Raw genomic sequence first — 27,306 nt, forward strand, 5'->3', positions numbered from 1 at the left:
TTATTCAGCCATCACTCTTGCGTTTGCTGACTTGCATTCCTCCAACATCTCAAATTTAAAATTCCCACCCTCATGTTCAGTTATCTTCATGGCCTCATCTCTCCTGACCTCTAATCTTCCCCAGCCCTGCAACTCTTCAAGTACTTTGCACTTCTCCAACTCTGGCCTTTTGCACATTCTTCCAACTTTCAACCCATCATTTACAGCTGTATCCTCCACTGTCTGGGCCCTAAGCTCTGCAATTCTCCTCTTAAATCTCACTTTTTCTGTTATTTGGAGTTTATGGGAATTGTTAAATGCTTTGCAAATCATAAAAAACTGAACAGCTTAATTACTGTAAAAATTTTACAGTTCAGTTAGTCACATTTTGAAGATATAATCTACTTGTTGCTAACAGTGGACACATGGCTATATCCATTTATCAATTCTTCCATGAATGCTAGCTTGTCATTTCAGTAACTTAAAAACATGAAATAAATTATTTTTTATCCAAGATTGCTCCTTTCAAACTAGTATGTTGCAAGTCACCTCTGAACACTGAAGCACAAAGGGTTAAGTTAATTAAACTTGTTTTTAAAAATATCTTTTAAAACTGGTATTCTGGAAACTGTTCCTTATCCAAAGATATACCATTTGTAAACACTAATTTCTCTCTTAAACAACAAAAAGGAAGTTGGATTTTTAACAAACCTGTTGAGTAAGTAGCTGATTCTTTTGGTATGGATGCAAATTTTTATATAAAAAAGCAGAATTATGTTTGTGTACTTGTATCTACAATCAATGACTTGGTACAAACTCAAGGCACATTCTAACATAGAAATCATTTATTATAAAATCAGATGTATTGGTCTCACTAGTATATGAGATTTGTAGGTCATAGAATAAGTAATTTCAGCACTGAATAGATTTTACTTTAAATCAAATTTTGTACAATATGCTGTGTGTTAGTAATTGTTACATAAAAAATTTGTAATAAATTTTGAAGTTAAAAATTTACATTATTCGCCATGTGTTTATGACCTCCGTGGGAATGTTTTATTTTTAGTGATCTATTATGCATTTATGAATGATAATTGTAGCTTTGATTTCTGATCTGTGCTAAGATCTCTGAGCTCAATCATGTGATGTGTTCGACGTTCGAATACATCTCAGTGCCCTGGCCCAAAGCTGGGAAGATCAGCCAGATACTTATTACTACCCACTGACCCATGCTAGAAAGGATATTTGTAGATAACAAGACAGGGTTGGGATTGCTGTGATGTCATGGAGTGGAAAACACTCACTGTCTCAGTTTGAGCATGAAGCATGTGTTACTGGAGGACAACTGAGATCTGTAAAATTGTACTTTCAAAAATGGGATGAAGCCCTAAGAAGAGGAAAGAATGGTGAGAAAATTAACCAAAAAATGAAGATTTGTAGGAGTTCTGTTTATTGACAAGTACTACAATGTTTCATTGTTGATGTTTTCAATAGGATCAAACATTCTGCTGGCCAGAATGGCCACCCGTAAGGCCAAACCGGATGGGCAGTATTATTTAAAACCAGAGGAAGTGGATGATTTTATCAGAGATCAACTTGTGAGCAATCTACCAGGTAAGCCTGATTGCTTAGTGTAGATAATTTTGACGATTGACTTTGCTTGGAAATGTCATGAATCGTAAAAAGATAACTTGAATTTACATAATGCTTTCCATAACCCAAGGATATCCCAAAGCACTTCATAGCTGATTAAGCACTTTTGTAGTCAATATTTTAATGTTGCAAAATGCAGCAGTTAGTTTGCACACAACAACAACAACTTACATTTTTATGTGCTTTCATAGTATTAAAACATCCCAGGGCAATTCACAGAAGCACTATCAAACAACTTTGGCATGAGCCACATAAGATATTAGGACAAATGATCATAAACTTGGTACAGTTTCCCTCTGTAGTCCTCCACCAGGGAATTTTCACAGGAGGTGCACAACGAGTGCAGTTGATGGTCACATCAATTTCAAAAGTTCCAACAGATTTTCCTTGAATGAATCCTTACAGGCTATGGAGATTAACGTTTATGGAATATTGTTGCAGTCCTTAATTGTTCTTGGGGGAAAAAGGAGTTATCAAAGGAAGCACGTTGGGATTTATATAGTTGGAATTGTTGGTTATGAACTTTTCGAGCTCGGTCACTTTTGGGCTTAATATACTGCTTAGAAATATTTAATTGTTCATTCAAAATTTTATAGAGGCATGTCAACCTTTTCTTCGGTTCTGGAGACTGTGCCAGCCTAGCGACGTGACCAACTGGGAGACACTATACTCTCACGAGTAATTGTTTGTAACGAAGCGAGCTGCTCGGCGTTGAACTTTCTCAAGGAGGGTAATGTTTTTAGCAGATATATGGGTCTCAAGCGGCTACGCCGTACACTTAAGTGTGGTCTAACCAATGTCTGGTACAGCATTTCCTTTACTGTAGTTTAAGAGTGATGGAAGCTCCATTTCACGAACCAAAGCAATTTGAATGCCCTGGAGGTTGCATGTTGATTTTGTATATTCCACTTTAAATTATTTTGGATGTGGATTCCTAGTAACAGAATTCTTTAGTAACTTCAAGGGGGGAATCATGCACTGTGTAGTTGGATACTGATGGGCATCGAGTATTGCTGATTCTGTTACATTTTTCTACATTGAATTTCATTCCCCATACGTTGGCCCATTTGACAAGACTATTTAGATCTTCCTGAAGGCCAAGCTCATGTGCTGCTTCAGTGATTTTTTTTTAATTCATTTTTTACGGGATGTGGGCGCCGCTGGCTAAGCCAGCATTTATTGCCCATCCCAATTGCCCATGAGAAGGTGGTGGTGAGCTGCCTTCTTGAACCACTGCAGGCCCTGTGGTGTAGGTACAGCCACAGTGCTGTTAGGGAGGGAGTTCCAGGATTTTGACCCAGTAACAGTGAAGGAACAGCGATATATTGCCAAGTCAGGATGGTAAGTGGCTTGGAGGGGAACTTCCAGGTGCTGGTGTTCCCATGCTTCTGCTGCCCTCGTCCTTCTAGATGGTAGTGGTCGTGGATTTGGAAGGTGCTGTCTAAGGAGCATTGGTGAGTTTCTGCAGTGCATCTTGTAGATGGTACACACTGCTGCCACTGTTCATTGGTGGTGGAGGGAGTGAATGTTTGTAGAAGGGGTTGCCAATCAAGCAGGCTGCTTTACCCTGGATGGTGTGAAGCTCCTTGAGTGTTGTTGGAACTGCATTCATCCGGGCAAGTGGAGAGTATTCCATCACACCCCTGACTTGTGCCTTGTAGATGGTGGATTGGCTTTGGGGAGTCAGGAGATGAGTTATTCGCCGCAGGATTCCTAGCCTCTGGCTTGCTCTCGTAGCCACAGTATTTATATGGCTAGTCCAGTTCAGTTTCTGGTCAATGGTAACCCCCAGGATGTTGATAGTGGGGGATTCAGTAATTGTAATGCCATTGAATGTCAAGGGGTGATGGTTAGAGTCTCTCTTGTTGGAGATGATCATTTCCCGGCACTTGTGTGGGCAAATCTTAGTTGCCACTTAACAGCCCAAGACTGGATTTTGTCGGGGTCTTGCTGCATTTGAACATTGACTGCTTCAGTATTTGAGTCATCAGGAATGGTGCTGAACATTGTGCAATCATCAGTGAACATCCCCACTTCTTCTGACCTTATGATGGAAGGAAGGTCATTGATGAAGCAGCTGAAGATAGTTGGGCCAAGGACACTACCCTGCGACCCTGAGGAACTCCTGCAGTGATGTCCTGGAGCTGAGATGCTTGACCTCCAGCAGCCACAACCATCTACCTTTGTGCTAGTTATGACTCCAACCGGTGGAGCATTTTCCCCTATAGACTAGGCAGTCATCTGCAAAGAGCCTGATCTGACTTAATAATCCATCCTGGATGTTATTTATAAGCAAAGAAACAAGTGTGGACCCTGGACGGTACCTTGGGGCCACGCCGCTTAATACTGGTTTCCAGTTCGAGGATTCCCCATTCACAGTGGCCCTTTGTTGCCATTTAATAAGAAATGTTCTTATCTATTGCTTAGTATTTCCCAGGACTCCATAATGATCTAGTTTGTCCAGTGGCTTTGTGTGTGGTAAACGGTCAAAAGCCTTGGAAAATCTAAAATAGATTTTCTATGATGATGTGATTGTCAGGGCTGTAGTTCAGATTGTGGATGGTAAGGATGAGTTGTGGTTTTGTTGATCTTGCTTTATGAAAGGCATGCTGCTTGTCAATAAGAACATTTTGCCCTTCAAGATGTCTTATTAGCTGACTATCAATAACATGTTCTAGTAATTTACAACAAACACGAGTAAGCAAAATAGGTCAGTGGTTTGCTGGACTGGTGCAGGTGTCCTTTCTTGTAAATTAGAGAGACATTAGCTCATAGCAGGTCGATGGATAGTTCTCCTGTTTTTAGGGATTGTTAAAAAAATGTACTGTAACATTGGTGCAAACTCATTGCTGCTGTTTTAAGCCCATGGTTTGGGATGTCATCAGGACTACAAGCTTTAGATGGATTGATGTTATGGAGGAGTTTCTCAACACTTTTTGTTGTAATGACATCAGGTTTTTTTTGTGAGGCTGCCCTCATACCACAGATTCGTGCTTAGGTGTTCTGATTCCTTCCTTGAAGACATTCTGAAACTGTGTGCTTAGAACTTCAGCCTTTTCCTTGTCATCCAATAATAACTCATTCCCTACATGCAGAATTGTTGTTCCAATATTATCCCTTATTTATATATAATATACCGCCAAAATTTCCTGGGGTTTTCTGTTATAGCCAGTTTAGTATTTATGCCAGGCGTGTCACATCTCCCTGCTGACCACAGTTTGGTACTGTTCAAACTTAATCCAGGCTTCCTCTTTCTTTGAAGAATCATCATTACACCAAGAATGTTTAGCATGGGTGTATAGTTCCTCCTTCTTGCAGACTTTCTTTTGAGACAGCTTGTAAACCATGGAGTACCCCTCTTTCCAGAGTAGATTTGAGTTGGTCTCAGGAGAGTTGTTGTGAAACTGTTTTGTCATCTGTGCAACTTGGCACTTAAAGGCATCGATATTAAAACCCTGCCACTGCGATACTTGGTGGTGCAGTCGTGCCTTGACACAATACTCGCCCATTACTGCTGAGTGGTCACTTATCCTGGAATGGAGCCTGACACATCTCATCCATGCAGGATGTGTAACGAGAAGAAGATCCAATATATTCTCATTTCCATTAGTGTGCATCCAAGTGGTAAAATTGACCATCTGCATTAACAAGTGGTCATTTACTATATTTATTCACTTTTCCTGAAGTGGGTTTCTTGCACAATGGGGGCTGTCGTACTAATTCCGCACCTATTGCGGACAAATCGTGCCTCATGAAACTAAGAATTGAGTTCTTGACCGCAATAAAGACTTTTCTGCCTTTAGTAGATCCATCTTTATGATATAAAGTGAAACCTTATGGAAATATTTCTGCAGTGTGAATATTTTCATCAAGTTTGGTTATATTAACACCATAACTCCAATTAAGCTACTTTCCGTCATTACAATTTATATTTACAATCTTGATAGAGTTTAACCTGGAAGAATTTTGAAGAGTAGCTTTGGTTTTTCCTGTGATTTGGTATTGGTTGATTGCTGGCCTTGGGCAGATCTGGCTACATGTGACCATCTATCTTCTGATCCTTTCCATTTGACTCTTCATGGAACAACTTGTCTTTTCTGCTGCCTCCATTGCTTCACTTTGGATCGACTTACATTCACCCACCTATCTTCTATTAGTGTTAAATCCATTGGTGTAACTTCCCTTGTATATACCTTGGCTGGTGGTATATTTGACTTATAGGGTGGTGATAGGCAATCAAATCTATTCCTAGTATCTGGTCCATGTATTCAAATTAATGCGCATGACATGCAGCATCTATGTATGTATTATGTGACAATATTTCATCCAATACTCCCAAACAATTGTTAGGTTGCGCCACCTTGAGCAACTGGAGCACTTGATGTAGTTTGTTTTACAGGCATAATTACAGAGTCCACAAGGCCACTTAACTTTGTGAGTGCTGTTTAATGCCTGGATGTGTAATTTCAATTGGTGCAGGATTAACATTAATGTCTCCAGTTAGCAAGCCAGCTGGGATAAAGAGGAGCAATTTACCATGAGGGTAGCCCAAAAATGTGGCCGTGCTGTGCTTTAGGGCTTGTTCTAGTTTTACTTTGTTAACAATTAATAAGACAGGATATGAACGGTAAGGTCACTGCTAGCATTGTGATTCATGCCTTGGACTGGAGTGACATATGTTTGAAGATTGGCAGAATCCTATGATAATTTTTGTTGAATGTCCCAAGTTTTCCAGGCAGAGGCATAGGTTCAAACTGGTGAGAACAAAAAGACACAAGGGGCGAACCATGTTTTGTACTTGGAGCCAGTTAATTGCTCAGACTGCACAGATAAAAAAAATTTAAATAAGAACACCAAGAGTCTAGCACAGATCAATAATGAATCAATGTTAACAATTTGCAAAACTAAGTTAAAATACATTAAAAGTCCTGGAGTAGTTACAAAATGTAAAAAAAAAAATTTTTTAATTCAGATCTACCAAAGTCATGTTAAAATGCACTAAAAAGTCGCCCCACCCTCTCGCTCCCCGTCCACGCGCCCCACCCCCTCACTCCCTCCTCCCTCTGATGTCTACAGAAGCTGCGACCTTACAAAAAGGTACGTTTTAAGGATTTTTTTGAGGGAGGTATAGAGACGGTTAAGTTTAGGGAAAGAATTCCAGACCTTAGGTCCTTGCAGCTGGGAATCCACAAGAAGCCAGAATTGGAGGAATGCAGAGATAGTTAGAAGGTTATAGAGCTGGAGGTGGTTACAGAGATAAGGAGGGCAATACCTTGGAAAGATTTGTAATCAATGAGAACTTTAAAATTGAGCTACTGCACTGCCATGAAGCAGTGTAAGTCAGTGAACAAAGGAGTAATGAGGGAACGGAACTTGATATGAGATAGGATATGAGCAACAGTTTCAGATGACATCAAGTTTGTGGAGGCTAGAAAATGGTTGGGCAGCCAGGAGTGCATTGGAATGGTAAATCCAGAGGTAATAAATGAAGGGAGGTTTCAGCAATTGATAAGCTGAGGCAGGGAATGAAGTTGCAAAGATATTTGTTGAGGGTCTTGGTGATGGAATGGTTGGAAGCTCACCACGGGGTCAAATCCAACATCATGGTGGCGTATGGCTTGGCTCAGCCTCAGGCAGTTGCCAGGGAGAAGGATGGAGTGGGTACCCAGAGAATGGCAAGGCCCCGCAATCTGCATTGAGTTAAATAAGATAAATAAGTTAAATATATTAGCACTGAGTACTATATTACTTCATTGTTGATGCATTCAAAAGGATCAAGAGAGATCTAGAATTGTGAATTTAAAAATTAAAAAACTAACCTAATTTACACATTGTATTTTCATTTACAGTAATGTTGCCCTTTAATTAGAGGAAGAAGAATATGTCCTTAATTCAACACACAATGTGATTTATGGGCAAAAACTGTATGTACTCATAGAATCACAACATGATACAGCACAGAAACTGGTCACTCAGCCCTTGCAGTGCTGATTTTCTCCACATGAGGTACCCAGTGTAATCCCACTCTCCTGCTTATTCCCTATATCATTTAATATTCTGCCTTGCCCATCAGTTTATGCCAGTTTACTAGGCCCAATTCAATTTTTCTGCTCATTAGAATTTTCTGGTGAGAAAGTAACAGACAGCTTATTTAAAAAAAAATTATTGAACTTTAAACAATTGAATTTTAGGACAGTCAATATACAAATAAGTAGTCAAACATTCAACTTAACAGTTTATACAGGATGGCATTGACTGATAACTTATTCTGAGAAATTTGGCATGATAAAATATTGGTTATTCCCTACTTATAAATTCTAGCTATATGCCTCACATCCAGTGTTTTTTTAAAGTGACAACAGAATATGTGGTCACATGTCTGAGGCCTTCTTATTAATAGCCTAGATCTTTTACATGTTAGATGGAAGATTCTCACCTTGGATACACCTTCACGATGAATAATCAGATACTAAGACTTTTTTAAAGTGTGAAGAGTAAGTCAAGTATATGATTTACTTTTTTTGATTGCTTTTACGTAATGCTGTTCAAATTATTGAATTTACCCTGAGGCTGTGTTAATTCCTGACTCATTTTTATATTAATTAAAAATTGAATGTGAACATTTACATTTTTAGCAAAAATGATCAGGTGGAGAGAAAAAAGGTCAATCTAGCATGTAACATAAATAATTTCTTTGTTTGAAGAAGGAGCAAAATGCCTGGCAAGCTCTGAAGTATCATATTAAGCACTCTTATCATCATCATTTCACTCTCCCTGTTCGTGTTAAATTTACTTTGCTGTTTGTCTTGTATTTAGGAGTTGGAAGGACATTAGAATACAGAATGGCATCCATTGGTGTTAAAACCTGTGGAGAACTTCAGCAGATTTTGATGCCAACGCTTCAAAAAGAATTTGGGCCCAAAACGGGCCAAATGCTTTACAGATTCTGCCGTGGTCTAGACGATAGGCCAGTTAGAACAGAGAAGGAGCGAAAATCTGTATCTGCGGAGATCAACTATGGCATCCGGTTCAATCAGGTAAGGTATTGGTAATATTAGTCACATTCAAGTAATCACGTGAATAGTATTGCATATTTGCACATCAACCTTGAGTTTCATTCCATTCCAATTAAATGATTTGTAAACAAACTGGTTGCAAAACTTCATTGTCTAAACTAAGCATAGTAGATAAAAGGATGATATCTACCAGCTGAAATGAGAAAATGTAACCTATTCGAGCACTTTTTTCTTTCTGTTAGTGTAGGGACACTGGTACTTTGAGAATTTCCATTTTCTTTTCCATTAGGAAACTTATGACCTGTACATGCTCTGTTTGTGCGATGACATAGCTGAAATCAGAAGCTCATCAGATTAGAATCTTAATATTGGGCTTTTCCTGAATAATTAAATTACATTAGAGAATAAAGCATGGAATAGCTCAAAGATAGTCTGGGATCTGTAGCATGATTCTGATGGTTAGCTGCGGATCCTTCCTTTAAAGGTCGCTGCTCATTTACATCCTTTGGTACTGCAGTACTTTTTGTTACTCATTCATGGGATGGATACTAATGAGATGTGGATGCCGAGATGGATGTAACAAGAAAGGACAAAATCAGAAACCAGCACATCAGGGGTCAGTGAAGACTGTGCGAGCATCAATGAAATTAACCGAGAAGAGATTGAAATGGTATGGTGATCTGTTCTGGAGAGAGAGGCGAAAGTGGGGAGGCGAGTGATGGAGATGAGATTGCCAGGAAGAAGGAGAAAGAGGGAGGCCTAAAACCAAATGGAAAGATGCAGTAGCGAGAGATTTAAATGCAGTGGGATTGGAAGAGGAACGGGTGACTGACAGGCGGAACAGAGAAGGGTGATCCTTGGCCTTATTACGATCCGTGGCCTCACCCCTCTATATCTCTGTAATCTCTTTCAGCCCCACAATCCTCCGAGATAGCTGCGCTCATCTAATTGTGACCATATATTCTTGCGCATTCCTGATTTTAATTGCTGCGCCATTGGTGGACTTGCCAACAACTGCTTAGGCCCTGAACTCTGGAATTTTTCCCTAAACCTCTCCACCTTTCTACTGTTCTTTCTCTCCTTTCAGACACTCGTTAAAATCTACCTTTTTGACCAAGCTTTTCCCATCTGCCCAAAAAGCTTCATGTGTCTTGGTGTCAATTTTGCTTTATAATGCTCCTTTGGACATTTTATTATGTTAAAGGTGCTTAAAAAGAACAGTTTGGTGTAGTTGTTGTCCAGATATCTTGGCACAGTTGTAACAACCAGTTAATGAACAGAGAACGCCCTTAGTTGATTTTAGCAAGTCAGAATGGATCAATTTGAAAAGCTCTCCTCTGTCCAGTCTTTTTGAGATAACCATGTTTGGCCAGAGCCTGCATTGGTCCATCTCAAAGTTCTTTTCCGTCTAAAGTGATTTTTCCCTCTCGAGAACCTGTGTGTATACCTTATTTCTGGGAGTCTGGTGTCAATCATTTATTCAATTGTCCATTAGCAGATATTCAAGGTCCTCCTATTTCAGTTGAAAACCAATGAAGCCATCATGTGGTTCATCGCTTACCAGTACGTCCTACTTAATCTTCATATTAATAAAAAGCAAAATGCTGCAAATACTGGAGATCTGAAATAAAAACAAAGTGCTGGAAAAACTCAACTTTGGCAGCATCTGTGGAGAGAGAAAGAGAGTTAATGTTTTGAGTCCAATATGACTCTTCTTCAGAACTGAGGAACTGGAAATGCAATCATCCAGACAAGTAGTGTATTCCGTCACACTTCTCACTTGCGATTTATAGATGGTGGACATGCTTTGGTTAGTCAGGAGGGTAAGTTGTTTGCCGAAGAATACCCAGCCTCTGACTTGCTTTTGTAGCCACTATAATGTCATGGGGAGATGGTTAGATTCCCTCTTTCTGGAGATGAGCATTGTCTGGCACTTGTAGCGTATATGTCACGTGCCACTTATCTGCCTTAGCCCGAATCTTGTCCAGGCCTTGTGCGGGCATTGTTTGCTTCAGTATCTGAGGAGTTGCAAATGGTACTGAACTGTGCAATCATCAACAAACATCCCCACTTCTGATCTTATGATGGAGGGAAGGTCATTGATGAAACAACTAAAGATGCTTAGGCCTAGGATATTGGACTAAAGAACTCCTACAGCATCGTCCTGGGGCTAAGATGATTGCTTTCCAACAACCATTGCGTTTGTGCTAGATATGACTCCAATCAGTGGAAAGTTTTTCCTAATTCTGATTAACTTCAATTTTGATAGGACCCTATACCACACAAGGATAAATGCTGCCTTAGTGTCAGGGTAGTTACTCTCACCTCATCTCTTGAATTCAGCTCTTTTGACCATGTTTGGACCAAGGTTATAATGAGGTCCGGAGGCAAGTGGCCCTGGCAGAACTCAAACTGAGCATCGGTGAGCAGGGTTTTGTTGAGTAAATACCGCTTGACAGCTCTCTCAATGACTCTGTCCATTGTTTTGCTGATATCAAGTCTGAAGATGACAGTGGCATGGAAAAAGATTTTTGGCAGCTGTCAACGAGGCAGGTATAGAGGTTGGTTAGAGTGATGGATTGGATCTGGGTTGGGTTTGAATCTCACTTTTGGATTGGGCTGGATATTGATATTGTGTATCATCAGATTCAGCTTGTGTTGGAAGAGGGATAACATTGACATCAGACTTGTGGAGTGGAGCAGGATGACATCAGCCTTGACTATAATGAAGTAGAAAAGTCCTGGTTCATCCAAGATTAAATGTCAGGCAGATAATCAAGGAGCAGCACAGGGATCATGGAATGTAGGCTCATAGTGGGACAGTAATGTTACGCATCAATTACACACAGCTAATCCCATGCTATGGATATCAGTGAAGAATTCAACAACAACAAATTGTATTTATATAGTATATTAAACAAAAAATGAACTAACACATTTACACAGGGCATTATAAAACAAAATAAGCAGTATAAAGCAAACTGAACCACATGAGATATTGGGACAGGTGACAAAAGCTAGGTCTGAGTGGTCGGTTTTAGGGAGTTAGGGGGAAAGTGAGTTAGATGGAGAGAGATTTAGGGAGGAAATTCCAGAGCTTGGGGTTCAGGCAGTGAAGGCACATCTATGATGTTGGAACGATTTAAATTAGGGATGCTAAAGAGGCCAGAATTGGTGGAGCGCAGGTGTCCCAGATAGTTCTGGGGCTGCAGGAGATAATGGCCCATAACCTCCGAGCTCTGGGGCGTCATAACTGCGGGAAGGGGGGGTACTCCAAATATGAGCTGGGGACCCCCCCCCCCCCCGGCCAGCAAGTCCTCGGGTAAGGATTGCACAGCAATTGCCCGAAAGTTCAAACTTCCGCTGGGCAATTGCCCTGCAATCAGAACCATCTGAAAGGTAAGGTGAATAGTGACTGCCCTTGGCATCAAGGCAGCATTTGACCGAGTGTAGCATCAAGGAGCCCAAGCAAAACTGGAGTCAGTGGGAATCAGGGGAAAAACCCTCCACTGGTTGGAGTCATGCCCAGCACAAAGGAAGACAGTTATGGTTGTTGAGGTCAATCATCTCAGTTCCAGGACATCACTACAGGAGTTCCTCAGGGTAGTGTCCTAGGCCCAACTACTATCTTCAGCTGCTTCATCAATGACCTTCCTTCCATCATAACATCAGAAGTGGCGATGGTCGCTGATGATTAAACAATGCTCAACACCATTTGTGACTCCTCAGATACTGAAGCAGTCCATGCCCAAATGCAGCAAGACCTGGAAAATATACAGGCTTGGCAAGTGGCAAGTAACATTCACGCCGCACAAGTACCAGGCAATGACCATCTCCAACAAAAGAGAATCTAATCATCGTCCCTTGACATTCAATGGCATTACCATAGCTGAATCCCCCACTGTCAACATCCTGAGGGTTACCATTGACCAGAAACTGAACTGGACTACACATATAAATAATGTGGCTGCAAGAGCAGGTCAGAGGCCAGGAACCTGCGGCAAGTAACTCACCTGACTCCCCAAAGCCTGTCCACCATCTACAAGACGCAAGTCAGGAGCATGATGCAATACTCCCCACTTGCCTGGATGAATGCAGCTCCTACAACACTCAAGAAGCTTCACACCATCCAGGACAAAGTAGCCCACTTGGTTGGCACCCCTTCCACAAACATTCACTCCCTCCACCACTGACAAGCAATAGCAGCAGTGTGTACTATCTAAAGATGCACTGCAGAAACTCACCAATGCTTCTTAGACAGCACCTGCCAAACCCACGACCACTACCATCTAGAAGGACAAGGGCAGCAGATAGATGGGAACACCAGCACTTGGAAGTTCTCCTCCAAGTCATGCACCATCCTGACTTGGAAATATATCACTGTTCCTTCACTGTCATTGGGCCAAAATCCTGGAACTCCCTCCCTAACAGCACTGTAGGTGTATCTACACCACATGAACTGCAGCAGCTCAAGAAGGCAGCTCACCACCACCTTCTCAAGGGTGATTAAGGATGGGTAATAAATGCTGGCCTAGCCAGCGAAGCCCACATCCTGTAAATGAATTTTAAAAAGCACAATTTAAGTTGCAAATGGAAGTTAGAACTTTCCCGGACAATTGCTATGCAATCCTTACTTGGGGACTTGTCAGGGGGGTTTCCCCAGCTCATCTTTGGGGTAGCCCCCCCCCACCCTCCCCACCGCAGTTATGATGCCCCAGAGCTCGGAAGTTATGGGCAATTATCTCCTGCAACCCCACAACTATTTGGGACAGTTGGTTCCAGCTGTCTTACCAGAATAGTTACCCAGGAAAAGTTAGTAGAAGTAAAACCACTTCTAACTCCTGGTTAACTATGATACTGATTTCCCCCCCTGACCGCGACACCCACCCTGTACCAATCCTACCCACTTACATTACAAACTTACCTTCTCCTGGCTTCTGAAAGTGGCTGGACCTTTAAGCTTACCTGCTTTACAGCAGCTAGTACTGTGAAGAAGCGGGTGTGGCTTCATTACCTCCAACTCTCTAACCATCGACATAAGGCCTCAGGAACACACTGCACTAAACAGTTCTCACCCGGCCTGAGTTGGAAGGTCGGGCAATTAAGCAATGGCTGAATTTCCAGGTAAGAAACTAGGAACAGAGTGACAACCACACCCTGATTGCCACTCCATGGAAGCTCAGGCCCAATATATTATTCCTCAGATATGTGAAGAATATAAGTGACCAGGGAAGAGACCCTTTGTGCAAGACAGGTGTGTCCTATTGGGAATGTGTCAAGAAGCCATTAGAGGAAAGTTTAGTCACAGTGTTGAGGCAGGTAAGAGTAGAACCAAATGAGATTGCCAAAGATGGACAACAGAACAGAAGCAGTTGGAGCAGATGGAATGGTCAACCATGCGAAAAACTCAGGGAAGCAAATCATACCAGATTTTGAGCAAGGTAGTCTGTTAGACAAACCAGACTGAAGGGCTGGAAGAGATGTGCAAGAGTTGGATTCATAAGTCATAAGTCAAGAGTTCATAAGTGTTAGGAAGGAAGAGGATGTTTGTGATGAAGTGGCAATTACAGTGGATGTATGGATCAAGGATGGGGTTTTTAAGGAGTTGGTGATGATGGCAGTTTTGAAAGTGTGCTGGTTAGTGTCTGAAGGAAAAGAGAGACTGATTGCCTCTTTGACATAATATTGAGTGGTCAGCACTCAAGGGTCGACAGGAAGTAAGTAATAAATTCCAGTGAAATGATTAATCTTAGAGATTTGGGAAGAAGTTGTTGAGGATTATGAGGTGAGGAATGTTGGGAGTTGTCTATGCTGTGACTGCCTGTTGTGATGATGATAAATGGAGGTTGCAGGAGAGTTGGACATACAAGGTGGCTTTCGAAGAACAGCAAACATGAGGAACTTATGGATTTCTTAGTCACTTAAATTGAGACATTGCATCCATTCTAATGCCTCCACAGCTTCAATTGTTGCTGTTGCTTCCAAAACAATGCCCCTAACCATTCCTGTGCTAGACTTGAAGCATATTTGTTTTCTCCCTTATTCTCCTTTTCTCTGTCTCTAGATCACAGTGTAAATGGTTCCCTCTACCATCACCATCCCCTTAAAAAAAAAGCCCTTGATCTCTCTAGCCTTTTTAACTTCCTTCCCATTTCCAACCCACCTTTCCACTCTAAAATCCTTGAATGTATTGTTGCTTCGAAGCTTTGTGCAGTTACTCACCACATTGCCACCTTTGCAACCTTCCAAATCCATCATCCATGCTTCCCATAGCACCAAACTGGCCTCATCCAAAATAACAAACAGCATTTTTTGCAACAGTGAACACAAAATGCTGGGAACACTCAACAAGTTAAGAGATATCCTTGAAGAGAGATGCTCAGTTTGAGTTCTGTCAGAATTACTTGGCTCCAGACCTCATTACCTCCTTGGTCCAAACATGGACAAAGGAGCTGAATTCCAGAAGTGAGACTGAGGGTCCTCAAGATCAAAGCAGCATTTGACCAAATGTGGCATCAAGGAGCCCTAGTAAAATCAAGGTCAATGGAAATTAGGTGGGGGGAATTCTCCACTGGCTGGAATCAGACCTAGCACAAAGTCGTGGTTGTGTTGTGTTTGTTGGAGGCCAATCATCTCAACCCTAGAACATTGCTGTAGGAGTTTCACAGGGCAGTATACTAGGCCCAACCATCTTCAGCTGTTCATCAATGACCTTCCCTGATGATTGCACAGTATTCAGTTCCATTCCCAAGTTCTCAGATAATGAAGCAGTTAGTGCCTGCATACAGAAAGACCTGGACAAAATTCAGACTCGGACTGATAAGTGGCAAGTAACATTTATGCTACACAAGTACCAGGCAATGACCATCTCCAACAAGAGAGAATCTAACCATCTCCCCTTGACATTTAATAGCATTGCCATCACTGAATCCCCCCACCATCAACATCCTGAGGTCACCTTTGACCAAAAATTTAATTGGACCAGCCACGTAAATACTGTGGCTACAGGAGCAAGTCAGAGGCTGAGGGTATTCTGTGGAAAGTAACTCACCTCTTGTCTAACAAACCCTGTCCACCATCTACAAGGCACAAGCCAGAAATGTGATGGAATACACCCCAATTTCTGGGATGAGTACAGCTCCAACACTCAAAGCTTGACACTGCCCAAAACAAAGCAGTCTGCTTAATTGGCACCCTATCCATCATTTTAAATATTCACACTCTGCACCACTGTGGCATATGTGGGCAGCAGTGAGTACCACCTGTAAGTTGCACTGCAGCAACTCGCCAAGATTTCTTCCAACGCTTTCCAAAGGCGGGACCTCTACCACCCAGAAGCACAAGCCTACAGATGCATGGGAACACTGCCACGCTCAAGTATCCCTCCAAGTATCTCACAATTCTGACATTGAGATATGTCACTGTTCCTTCATCGTCACTTGGTCAAAAGCCTGGAACTCCCTATAGAACAGCAATATTGGTGTGCCCACACTACACGTACTGCAGTCACTCTAGAAGCAGTTCACCAACATCTTCTCAAGGATAATTAAGGATCTGAATTTGTGCTGGCTTTGCCAGTGACTCCCACACCCCATGAATGAATAATAATAAAAATATTGGGTTAAATTTTCAGATCGTTGACCTGACGTTTTAACCATGTTTCTCTCACCACTGATGCTTGTAAGCTTGTAGCCAGCTTGAGACAGTAATAAAAAATATGACTTTCAACATAACAGGAAGGCTAGAAAATGGAAAGGGGAACCCCCTACATAAACCAGAAAATGTAAAGTATGGTTAAAGCATTAACCATACTTTACATTATTCTCCATGTAATTCAATCATTATTCTCCATGTAACTCAACTTACATTTTGAAGCAAGGTTTCATAATTGTAGACAGTAGCCATGTCATCCTGTTTTCACATATGTTTACAACTTTAAACAAATATTTATATATTATAAAGCACTCTGCAATGATTTTCTATATTTGTAAAGATTGTTGACAAATTAGAGGTTGGAAGCCATGAGCAAGTGAGTATATGTAAGCTTTGTTTCTGCTTGTGTGCAAGTCATTTTTTGTACTAAAAGTCTGAATGGTAATATTCTTGTCATCTTTCCCCCTTTCAGACTAAAGAGGCTGAGGTGTTTCTTCTCAACCTTGCAGAGGAGATCCAGCGGCGACTAGAAATATCTGGAATGAAAGGGAAGCGTCTAACTCTTAAAGTAATGATAAGAAAAGCTGGTGCACCTACAGAACCGGCTAAGTTTGGTGGGCATGGAGTTTGTGACAATGTTACCAGGTATGGTGAATTACCTATGGTCATTTCTAAAACTAAATCTCTTATGTAATGCCAATTAGACAGGCATTGTAAAGTTAAATTCACTGATTAGCTACTTTAAATTCAAAATCATTGTAGCAGTTTACTTGAAGATTGAATCTAAAGCTAAATGAGTATTGAATTTTCATTTTTGCTGTTAAACCTGCCAGCCATTAGAATAATTATTTCTACTGTTTATAACAATTAAATTGAATGAGGATCAGCATATCCTATCATTATTTTGTTCTGCTAATCATCAGTTCTCCTCTGATTCTGACTTTTCTTGCTAGCAACTATCAAGTCAAAATACGCTATATAATTATGAACACAATAGAGTAGGCTGGAATTATAGATTTAAAAAATATATACGAGAGATTATTGTGTGAAAAAGAACTCAAATCAACATAGCCATTGGCTGCAAACTGTTCCTTGATTGCAATTTGAGAATATTTAAATAAAAGCAGCTTAATGGTACTTTTTTAAGACATGCAATTCCATATGTAATGAATTCCAATCTCATTGCGTTGCCTGATGGATATAGTGATTTGAAGATGAATTACTGCTCCAGAAAATGTTAATAAAATAAGAAAGGTGAATCAGTGCAGCTCCTACAAAGCTCCCCAAAGACTATCTCAAAAATGGTTTGTGTGGTGTAGCGAACCAAGTGGTGGATTAAAAATATGTAAATTTTCCAGATGTGTGTTTTTATGGTATATGAGGAACTTAAAACTTCTGAAAATTCTGCAGTTTGAACAGTGTCACTAGAGGCTGCCATTCAAATGTGGTCCAACTGATTTGAGGGCTAACTCAGTTTTGAAAAGATCATGGGAACTTTGTGTATCCTGCCAGAAGTTTAGATATATTTTTGAATCATATCATGACATCCCATTCTGTAACAACTTGATGAAATGAGTGAACTAAATGACTGGCGTTTTCTTATGCCATTTCAACTGGTGTTGTTATTTCTGTTTTCTAAATATTATGTTTTAAGTATGGATGCAGAAACTAATCAAGAAGGCTTAATGGAATGCTGTTTTTTATATCTAAAGGGCAAGAATGCAAGGAGTTAGAAGCTACATCTATACAAAGCCCTGGTTAGATCACACCTGGAGTACCATTTGTTCAGTTCTGGGCACCACACCTTTGGAAGAATATATTGGCCTTGTAGGAAGTGCAGCGTAGATTTACTAGAATGATGCCAAGGATTAAATTATGAGGCAAGATTGCACAGACTAGGGTTGTATTCCCAGGATTTTAGAAGATGAGGGGGTGATTTGGTTGAAATTTTCAAGATATTACGGAGAATTGATAAGAGTGTTTAGAGAGAAACTATTATAGCAGATTGGGGATTCTACATATCCTAAAATTAGAGCCAGTCCTTTCAAGATTTAAGTTAGGAACTATTCTGTATAGAAAGGGTGGTAGTAGTTTAGAACTCTTATTTTTCAACTAGGGAGGCAGTGGGGTAGTAGTAATGTCACTGGACTAGTAATCCAGAGGCCCACCATGACAGGTCAAAAAATTAACAAAAAATCTGGAATTAAAAGCTAGTCTCAGTAATGGTAACCATGAAACCATTGTTGGTTCTTGTAAAAACCCATCTTGTACACAAATGCCCATCTGCTGTCCTTACCTGGTCTGGCCTAAATGTGACTCCAGACCCACAGCAATATGTTGACTCTTAAATGCGCTCTGAAATGGCCTAGCAAGCAACTCAGTTGTATCAAACTGCTACAAAGCCAAAAAAGAATAAAACCGGACAGACCACCTGGCATCGACCTAGGCACCAGAAGCGACAACGGGAACGACAACAACATACCCAACCCTATCAACCTTGCAAAGTCCTCCTTCCTAACATAAAGGCAAAATACTGCGGATGTTGGAAATCTGAAGCAAAAACAAAAAATGCTGGAAAAACTCAGCAGGTCTGACATCATCTGTGGAAAGGCAGAGTTAACATTTCGAGTCCGTATGACTCTTCAGAGCTAGCCAGCTGTGTCTTTCTCTCCACAGATACTGTCAGACCTGCTGAGTTTTACCAGCATTTATTGTTTTTGGTCCTCCTTTCTAATGTCTGGGGGCTTATGCCAAAATCGGGAGAGCTGTCCCACAGACCAGTCAAGTAACAGTCTGGCATTGGTATGATTCGGTGAGTATGACTATGTCCCAGGCACCACCGTCACCATCGCTTGGTATGTCCAGCCCCAACGTCAGGACAGACCCACCAGAAATGGCAGCACAGTAGCATACAGCCCTGGGAGTCAGGCACATACAACTTAGGAGCATGTGGTGGATAGGCCATTCGGCCCTTCAATCATGCTCTGCCATTCAATAAGATCATGGCTCATCTGATTGTGGTCTCAACTTTTCTGTCAGCCTCCCATAACGCTTGCCTCCCTTGTTTTTCAAAAATCTATTCAGTGATCCAAACTTCACTGCTTTCTGGGCAAGAGAATTCCACACACTAACAACCCTCTGAGAGAAAAAATTCTCCTTATCTCTGTCTTAATAGGGATACCTCTTATTAAACTGTATCCTCTACAAGAGGAAATATTTCCCTGGTATCCACCCTATCAAGACCCCTTAGGCTTTTATATGTTTCAATCAGATCACCTCTCGTTCTTCTAAATTCCAATGATAAAGGCCCAACCTGTTTAACCTTTCTTCATAAGATAAGCCCGTCATCCCAGGAATGAGATGGAGAGTGGAGTGAACCTTCTCTGAACTGCCTCCAATGCAATTAGATCCCTTTTCAAATAAGGGAAACCAAAACTGTACACAGTTCTTCAGATGTGGTCTTACCAAGTCTCTGTACAGATGCAGTAAAACTTCCCTACTTTTATATTCCATTCTGCTTGTCCTCAACATTGACCCTGAATACCATGAAGTCTCGTGCCATCAGGTCAAACATGGGCAAGGAAACCTCCTGCTAGTTACCACCTACCACCATCATTCCACCTCCCCTGGCTGACGATTCAGTATTACTCCATTTCCATGTTGAACACCAATTAGAGGAAGCATTGAGGGTGGCATGGGCACAGAACCTACTCTGGATGAGAGAGAACATCCATCACCAAGAGTTGTTCAGTAGCACCTCTACTGACCGAGCTGGCTGAGTCCTGAAGAACATAGCTGCTCGACTGGGTCTGCGGCAGGTAGTGAGGGAACCGACGATAGGGAAAAATCTACTTGGCCTTGTCCTCACCAGTCTACCTGTCGCAGATTTCTCTGTCCATGACACTCTTGATAGGAGTGACCACCGCAAAATCCTTGCGGAGTCAAAGTCCAGTCTTCACATTGAGGATGCCCACTATCGTGTTGTGTGGCACCACTGCCGTGCTAAATGAGATAGATTTCAAACAGATCTAGCAACTCAAGACTGGGCATCCATGGCGCTGTGGGCCATCAGCAGCAGCAGAATTGTACTCGAACACAATCTGTAACCTCATGGGCTGGTATATCCCCCACTCTACAGTACCATCAAGCCAGGGGATCAATGCTGATTCAATGAAGGGTGCAGGAGGGGATGCCAGGAGCAGCACCGGGCATACCTAAAAATGAGGTGTCAGCCTACTGAAGCTCCAACACAGGACTACTTGCGTGCCAAACAATGGAAGCAGCATGTGATAGACAAAGCTAAGCAATCCCACAATCAACGGATCAGATCTAAGCTCTGCAATCCTGCCACATCCAGTCGGGAATGGTGGAGGACAATGAAACAATTAACTGGAGGAGGAGGTTTCACAAATATCCCCATCCTCAATGATGGGGGAGTGCAGCACATCAGTGCAAAAGGCAAGGCTGAAGCATTTGCAACCATCTTCACCCAGAAATGCTGAGTGCATGATCTATCTCAGCCTTCTTCTGAAGACCTAGCATCACAGATGCCATTCTTCAGCCAATTCAATCTACTCCACGTGATATCAAGAAATGGCTGAAGACACTGGATCCTGCAAAGTCTATGGCACCTGACACATTCCAGCAATAGTACTGATGATTTGTGCTCCAGATCTAGCTGCACCCCTAGCCAAGTTGTTTCATTACAGCTACAACACTGGCATTTACCTGACAATGTGGAGAATTGCCCAGGTATGACCTGTCCACAAAGAGCAAGACAAATCCAAACTGGCCTAAGTATCGCCCCATCAACCTACTCTCGATTATCAGCAAATTGATGGAAAGGTCTGTCAACAGTGCTGTTAAGCGACACTTACTCAGCAATAACCTGCTCACTGACGCTCAGCTTGGGTTCCAGCAGGGCCACTTAGATCCTGAGTTCATTACAGCCTTGGTCTAAACGTGGATAAAAGAGCTGAACTCAAGAAGTGAGGTGACAGTGAATGCTCTTGACATCAAGGCAGCATTGATCGAGTGTGGCATCAAGGAACCCTAGCAAAACTGAAGTCAAGGGGAATCGGGGAAAACTCACCCCTCGGTTATACCTAGCACAAAGGAAGATAGTTGAGCTTGTTAAAGGTCAATCATCTCAGTCCCAGGGCATCACAGCAGGTGTTCCTCAGGGTATTGTCCTAGGCACAACCATCTTCAGCTGCTTCATCAATGACCTTCGCTCCATCTTGAGGTTAGAAGTGGGAATGTTCGCTGATGATTGCAATATGTTTTGTACCATTCACGACTCCTCAGACCCTGATGTTGTCAATGTCCATATTTAGAAACACCTGGACAACATTCAGGCTTGGGCTGATAGCTGGCAAGTAACATTCGCAGCACACAAGTGCCAGGCAATGATCATCTCCAACAAGAGAGTCTAATCATCTCTCCTTAACATTCAATGGTGTTACCATCACTGAATCCCCCAGTTTCAACTTCCTGGGGGTTACCATTGACCAGAAACTGAACTGGACCAGCCAAATAAATATTGTGGCTACAAGAGCAGGTCAAAGGCTTGAAATTCTGCAGCGAGTAAAGCTGTCCAAAGCCTGTCTACCATCTACACAGCACAAGTCAGGAGTGTGATGGAATATTCTCCACCTGCCTGGACAAGTGCAGCTCCAACAACACTCAAGAAGCTTGACACCATCCAGGACAAAGCAGAAACTTGATTGGCACCCCATCCACCATCTTAAACATTCATTCCCTCTACCACTAACACACAGTGGCAGCAGTGTACACCATCTGCAATATGCGCTACAGCAACTCACCAAGACTATTTCGACAGCACCTTCCAAACCTGTAACTTCTATTACCTAGAAGGACAAAGGCAGCAGATGCATGGGAACACAACCACCTGCAAGTTCCCCTCCAAGTTACATATCATCTTGACGCGGAACTATATCGTCATTCCTTCACTGTCACTGAGTCAAAATCCAGAACTTCCTTCCTAACAGCACTGTGGGTCTACACCACATGGGCTGCAGTGATTCAAGACGGAGGCTCACTACCACTATCTTCTCTAGGGCAATTAGGGATGGACAATAAATGCTGGCCTAGCCAGCAATGCCTACATCCTCTGAATGAATATTTTTTTTAAAAAGTACATGCTAGATTAATTTTAAATCTAAGCTTGATAGGTTTTTGTTAGCCAAAGGCATTTAGGAATCTGGGGCAAAGGAGTTAGGTCACAGATCAGCCATCGTCTCATTAATGGCAAAACTGGCTAGCAGGGCTAAATGACATACTCCTATATTTAATTTCCTAATATTGTTGGGCAGTAAAATAGTTTGTTTAGTTCCAACCGACACAAAGTCTTAAAGGCCTTTAAAATGCTCTGTATAGCATCCTAGGCATCGGCCCAGAAATGGGCCACTTTCGCCATTAAACATCAATGTTCTTCTCCATGATTCGCCTAACCTAGCCTCCGGAATAATTTATGTCTACATCAGCAACATTTTTCCCACTGTCTTCAATATCACCCACACAATGAATCTGATGAGTATCTCTGCCATCTCCTGCTCTCAGTGGCCCAGTGTTTAATCCCCTGTCCTCAATATCCAAAGAAATCTGGACCTGCTATTATACATTTTTTGTATAAAAGAACAGGCCAGAGGCTGGGAATTTTGTTGTGAGTAACTCACTTCCTGACTCCCCAAAGCCTGTGTACCATCTACAAGACCCAATTCAGGAGCATGATAGAATACTGTTCCCTTTCCTGAATGAGTGCAGCTCCACCAACACTCAAGAAGCTCAACACCATCCGGGACAAAACAGCCAGCTTCATCGGCACCCCATCCACAATCTTAAGTATTCACTCCTTCCACCTCTGATGCACAGTAGCAACTGTGTGTACCATGTACAAGATGCAGTGCAGTAGCTTGCCAAAGCTCCTTAGACAGCATCTTCCAAATACACAATCTCTACCACCTAGAAGGACAAGGGCAGCAAGACGCATGGGAATTCTACCATCTGCAAGTTCCCCTCAAAAGTCATGCACCATCCTGGCTTGGAACTATATCGTCATTCCTTTACTGTCTCTGGGTCAGAAACTTGGAATGCCCTTCCTAATAACACTGCGGGTGTACCTACACCAGATGGACTGCAGCAGTTCAAGAAGGAAGCTCATCCACCACCACCTCAACAAATGCTGGCCTTGACAGTTTTGCTCACATCCCATGAAAGAATTTTTTAAAGTGCACATACTTGTGTCTGGACCGTTGAGTTTAGCTTTCGAACCACATCCTGTTTTGTATGTGCCAATAATTTAATATCAGTATACACAAGAATAAAGCAGCAATATGACATGAAGCTGAATTGTGCTCTATTTTGTTTTGTTCTGGCATGAAGGTGATACTAGTAGGTTTGCATTTATTGCCCATTCTTGATAGTTGTCCTCAGAAGGTAATGCTGGGCTGCCTTCTAGCAATTTTTTTTAAAATGTAAACTGCCCAGACTAGGTTGGGTTGGCAGATTTCTTTGTCTGAAGGGATAGTTAAGCATCAGAGGGCTACATAGTCCAAATGTTATTGGTACACTATTGTAGTGTACCACTAACTTTGTCTGTGAAATTTGCATCCTTGGGCCAATCTTTTTGGCTCATGCCTGCAGGGATCATCCGCCTGAAGTATGCAGATAGGCATATCTATTGTGGAGCTAGAAACTCCAGCTCAAGCCATATCTTCAACATGTAAAGCTGGACATGTGTTCGCCCCTATCAACACTATTTAAAAGAGATAATCAACTACTTCAGGTTAGGTGTTGATTGATTTCTACTAGATTTTGTTGCAATTATAGAAGTGTTTGGAGTTATTTAAAGTTGGTAGAGTCTACAGTTAGTGGCATGACATGGCATCACATGCTCTAAGATGTTTTCTGGCTTCATGGACTCTGCACAAACCACTTGCTCCCAGACACAGCTTGCCAATATGCATGACAGGGAGAATGAATAGAAGCAACACAGAGCAGGATAAGCTTTTAGAAGAGAGAGGATTTTTTCTTTTCTCTGAACCTCAGTGAGGAACAATGTTTTCAGACATTTCTGCTTCACTGAGGATGTGCTTCACATGAGGGATCAAGTTTGGATAGAGGTAGAAATTCAAGGTGTAGAGTCAAGACAGGAGAGCAAGATAGCAATATGAAAAATGAGGGTCAGAGAATGGCTGGAAGGGGCAAAGAGAAAAAACCTAAGAGTACATCAACAGTCAAGACTAGATGTTACAAAGGTAGCAAAAAGACAAAATTGAAGGTTTTCTATCTGAATGCACGTAGCATTCATAACAAAGTAAATGAATTGATGACCCACATTGAAGTAAATAAATATGATTTGATAGCAATTACGGAGATGTGGCTGCAGGACAACAAAGATTGGGTCCTTAATATTGAAGGGTACTTGACATTCAAGAAGAATAGGAAGCTAGGTAAAGGTGTAGATGTACTGTACTTAGATTTCCAGAAGGCATTTGATAAGGTGCCACATCAAAGATTATTACGGAAAATAAAAGCGCATGGTGTAGTGGGTAGAATATTAGCATGGATAGAAGATTGGCTGGCTGGCAGAAAGCAGAGTATGCATAAATGGGTCTTTTTCAGATTGGCAGGAGGCGACGAGTGGAGTCCCACAAGGGTCTGTACTGGGGCCTCAATTTTTTTACAATTTACATAACTTAGATGAGGGGAGTGAAGGCATGGTAGCTAAATTTGCAGATGACACAAAGATAGGTAGGAAAGTATGTTGTGAAGAGGACACGAGACTGCAGATGGATATAGATAGGTTGAATGAGTGGGCAAAGATCTGGCAAATGAAGTTTAATGTGGGAAAATGTGAAGTTGTTCACTTTGGCAGGAAGAACAAAAAAGTAGAGTAGAACATAAATGGAGAACGGCTGCATAATTCTGAGGTGCAGAGGGATCTAGGTATTCTAGTGCATGAGTCACAAAAAGTTAGTATGCAGGTACAGCAAGTAATTAAGAAGACTACTGGAATGTTATCCTTTATTACAAGAGGGATTGAACATAAAAGTAAGGATGTTATGCTTCAGTTATACACGACATTGGTGAGACCACATCTCGAATACTGTGTGCAGTTTTGATCTCCTTATTTAAGGAAGGATGTAAGTGCATTGGAGGCAGTTCAAAGGAGGTTTACTAGATTGATACCTGGAATGAGTGAGTTGCTTTATGAGGAAAGATCGGACGGACTGTGCTTGCTTCCACTGGAGTTTAGAAGAGTGAGGCATGATTTGATTGAAGTATACAAGACCCTGAACGGCCTTGACAAGAGGGACGTCGAAAGGATGTTTCCTCTTGTGGGTGAGTCCAGAACTAGGGGGCGCTGTTTTCAAATTAAGGGCTGCCCTTTTAGGACAGAGATGAGGAGAAATTTTTTCTCTGAGGGTTGTGCGGCTTTGGAATTCTCTGCCTCAGAAGGTGGTGGGGGCGGGGGTCATTGAATATTTTTAAGGCAGAGGCAGATAGATTCTTGTGGTAACTTTGACAAACAGACCACAGGAGGCTCAGGTACAAGTCACGATCGTTTATTCGAGCAATTGCAAGGAGAAAACCATCTCAAGGCAGCTTGAGATAGCACTCTGCTAAATTACAAGTGTTCAGCATATTTATACTTTACTGATCACGTACATCTCTGGCATCTCTGTACACCCCACTTTTCACTCAGGCAGAGACATTCCCTCCTAACTAAGCTGGGACCATCTGTCCTTCCCCTGTCTGTTGAACAACACACAGTTGTTTTCCAACCTAAGTCTCCAGCCTGACTCCCAGGACACCCAATCTATCTTATTTTTAATTCCTTCATGCCCAGTCTAGCTCCCAGGACCTTGCTGGTGATTGCAAGCCCTGTGGGTGTACAAAGTTCATCTGGTTTAACTGTTTAACCATTGATTTACTGGTTTGCGCTGGCCTGCCTGTAGATTCTAATTTAAGTAATTCATTCCCTTATAATGAATTCTCCCTTACCATAAATTCTCACTTACTTTCTTCCCCCAACATTAGGCAAGGGAATCAAGGGTTATCGGAGTTAGATGGGAATGTGGAAATCAAAACACAAGAAGATCAGCCATGATCTTATTGAATGGCAGAGTAGATTTGAGGAGCAGAATGGTCTACTCCTGTTTCTATTTCTTATGTTCTTATGTCCTCATTGAAAACTGCCACCTGCTACAGCCACAACTGCAGCATCAGAGCAGAGCAACGACACCATTACCAGTAGCTATGAAGGTAACCTTGGACATGAACTATATGCCTGGCTCCTCCCAGGCTAGAGCACAAGATATTTGCAACATCTCCCTGTTTGCCGTCCACTGTTCCATAATGGAGATCACTGAGGCTCTGTGTTCTGAGAAAGCCAAATATATTTCATTCTGTATTGCCAGAATGAAACAGGCAAAGCGAGCATATGATTTCATGAGGATTGCAGTTTGTCCATGCAGGGTGCCTTGACTGCATTCACATTGCTTTGCAGGCACAGCATGTCAACTCTGGGATGTATCACAAACAAACCCAAGGGATACCATGCCTTCAATGTCCAGCTGATGTGTAACTTTACGCAGCGTATCATGCAGTTCATTGCCCCATGTCTTTGCATAATCGTGATGCCTTTGTTCCGCGGCAGTCTGTTGTGCTATCTGCATTTGAATCATCACAACGAACTGAGGGTGGCTACTAGGCAACAAGGGATAATCTTTGATGACGGCTCATGACTCCAACATACCAGTGTGCAACCCATGCACAGGTGAGCAGCACGCAGGCAATGAAAGCCATGCTGCTGCATAAAATGTGGTAGAGCAGACAAATGGGGTGCTCAGTGGTGTTCCACAGCCTGAACTATTCTGGAGGAGCAGTGCAGCACTCAGCAGAGCAGGTGTCAAGATTTGGGGTGGTCTGATGCATGCTGCAAAACCCTGCCATCTTGAGGACATAGCCTTTGCCTCCA

The 27,306-nt window shown here is 42.0% G+C and overlaps 1 protein-coding gene across 2 annotated transcripts in view; it reads left to right on the forward strand.

The window, feature by feature from the left end:
* Positions 1-27,306, forward strand: part of rev1 (REV1 DNA directed polymerase) — a 140,409-nt gene that overhangs the window by 54,774 nt on the left and 58,329 nt on the right. For both annotated transcript variants that reach the window (XM_078545666.1, XM_078545667.1), the window contains 3 exons: positions 1,474-1,593; positions 8,449-8,669; positions 16,774-16,946. In XM_078545666.1, the coding sequence (XP_078401792.1) occupies positions 1,474-1,593; positions 8,449-8,669; positions 16,774-16,946 (514 nt within the window). The remainder of the gene's footprint in view (positions 1-1,473; positions 1,594-8,448; positions 8,670-16,773; positions 16,947-27,306) is intronic.

Source organism: Cetorhinus maximus, chromosome 7 (assembly GCF_964194155.1).
Source record: "Cetorhinus maximus chromosome 7, sCetMax3.hap1.1, whole genome shotgun sequence".
In the NCBI taxonomy this organism is placed as follows: Eukaryota; Metazoa; Chordata; class Chondrichthyes; order Lamniformes; family Cetorhinidae; genus Cetorhinus; species Cetorhinus maximus.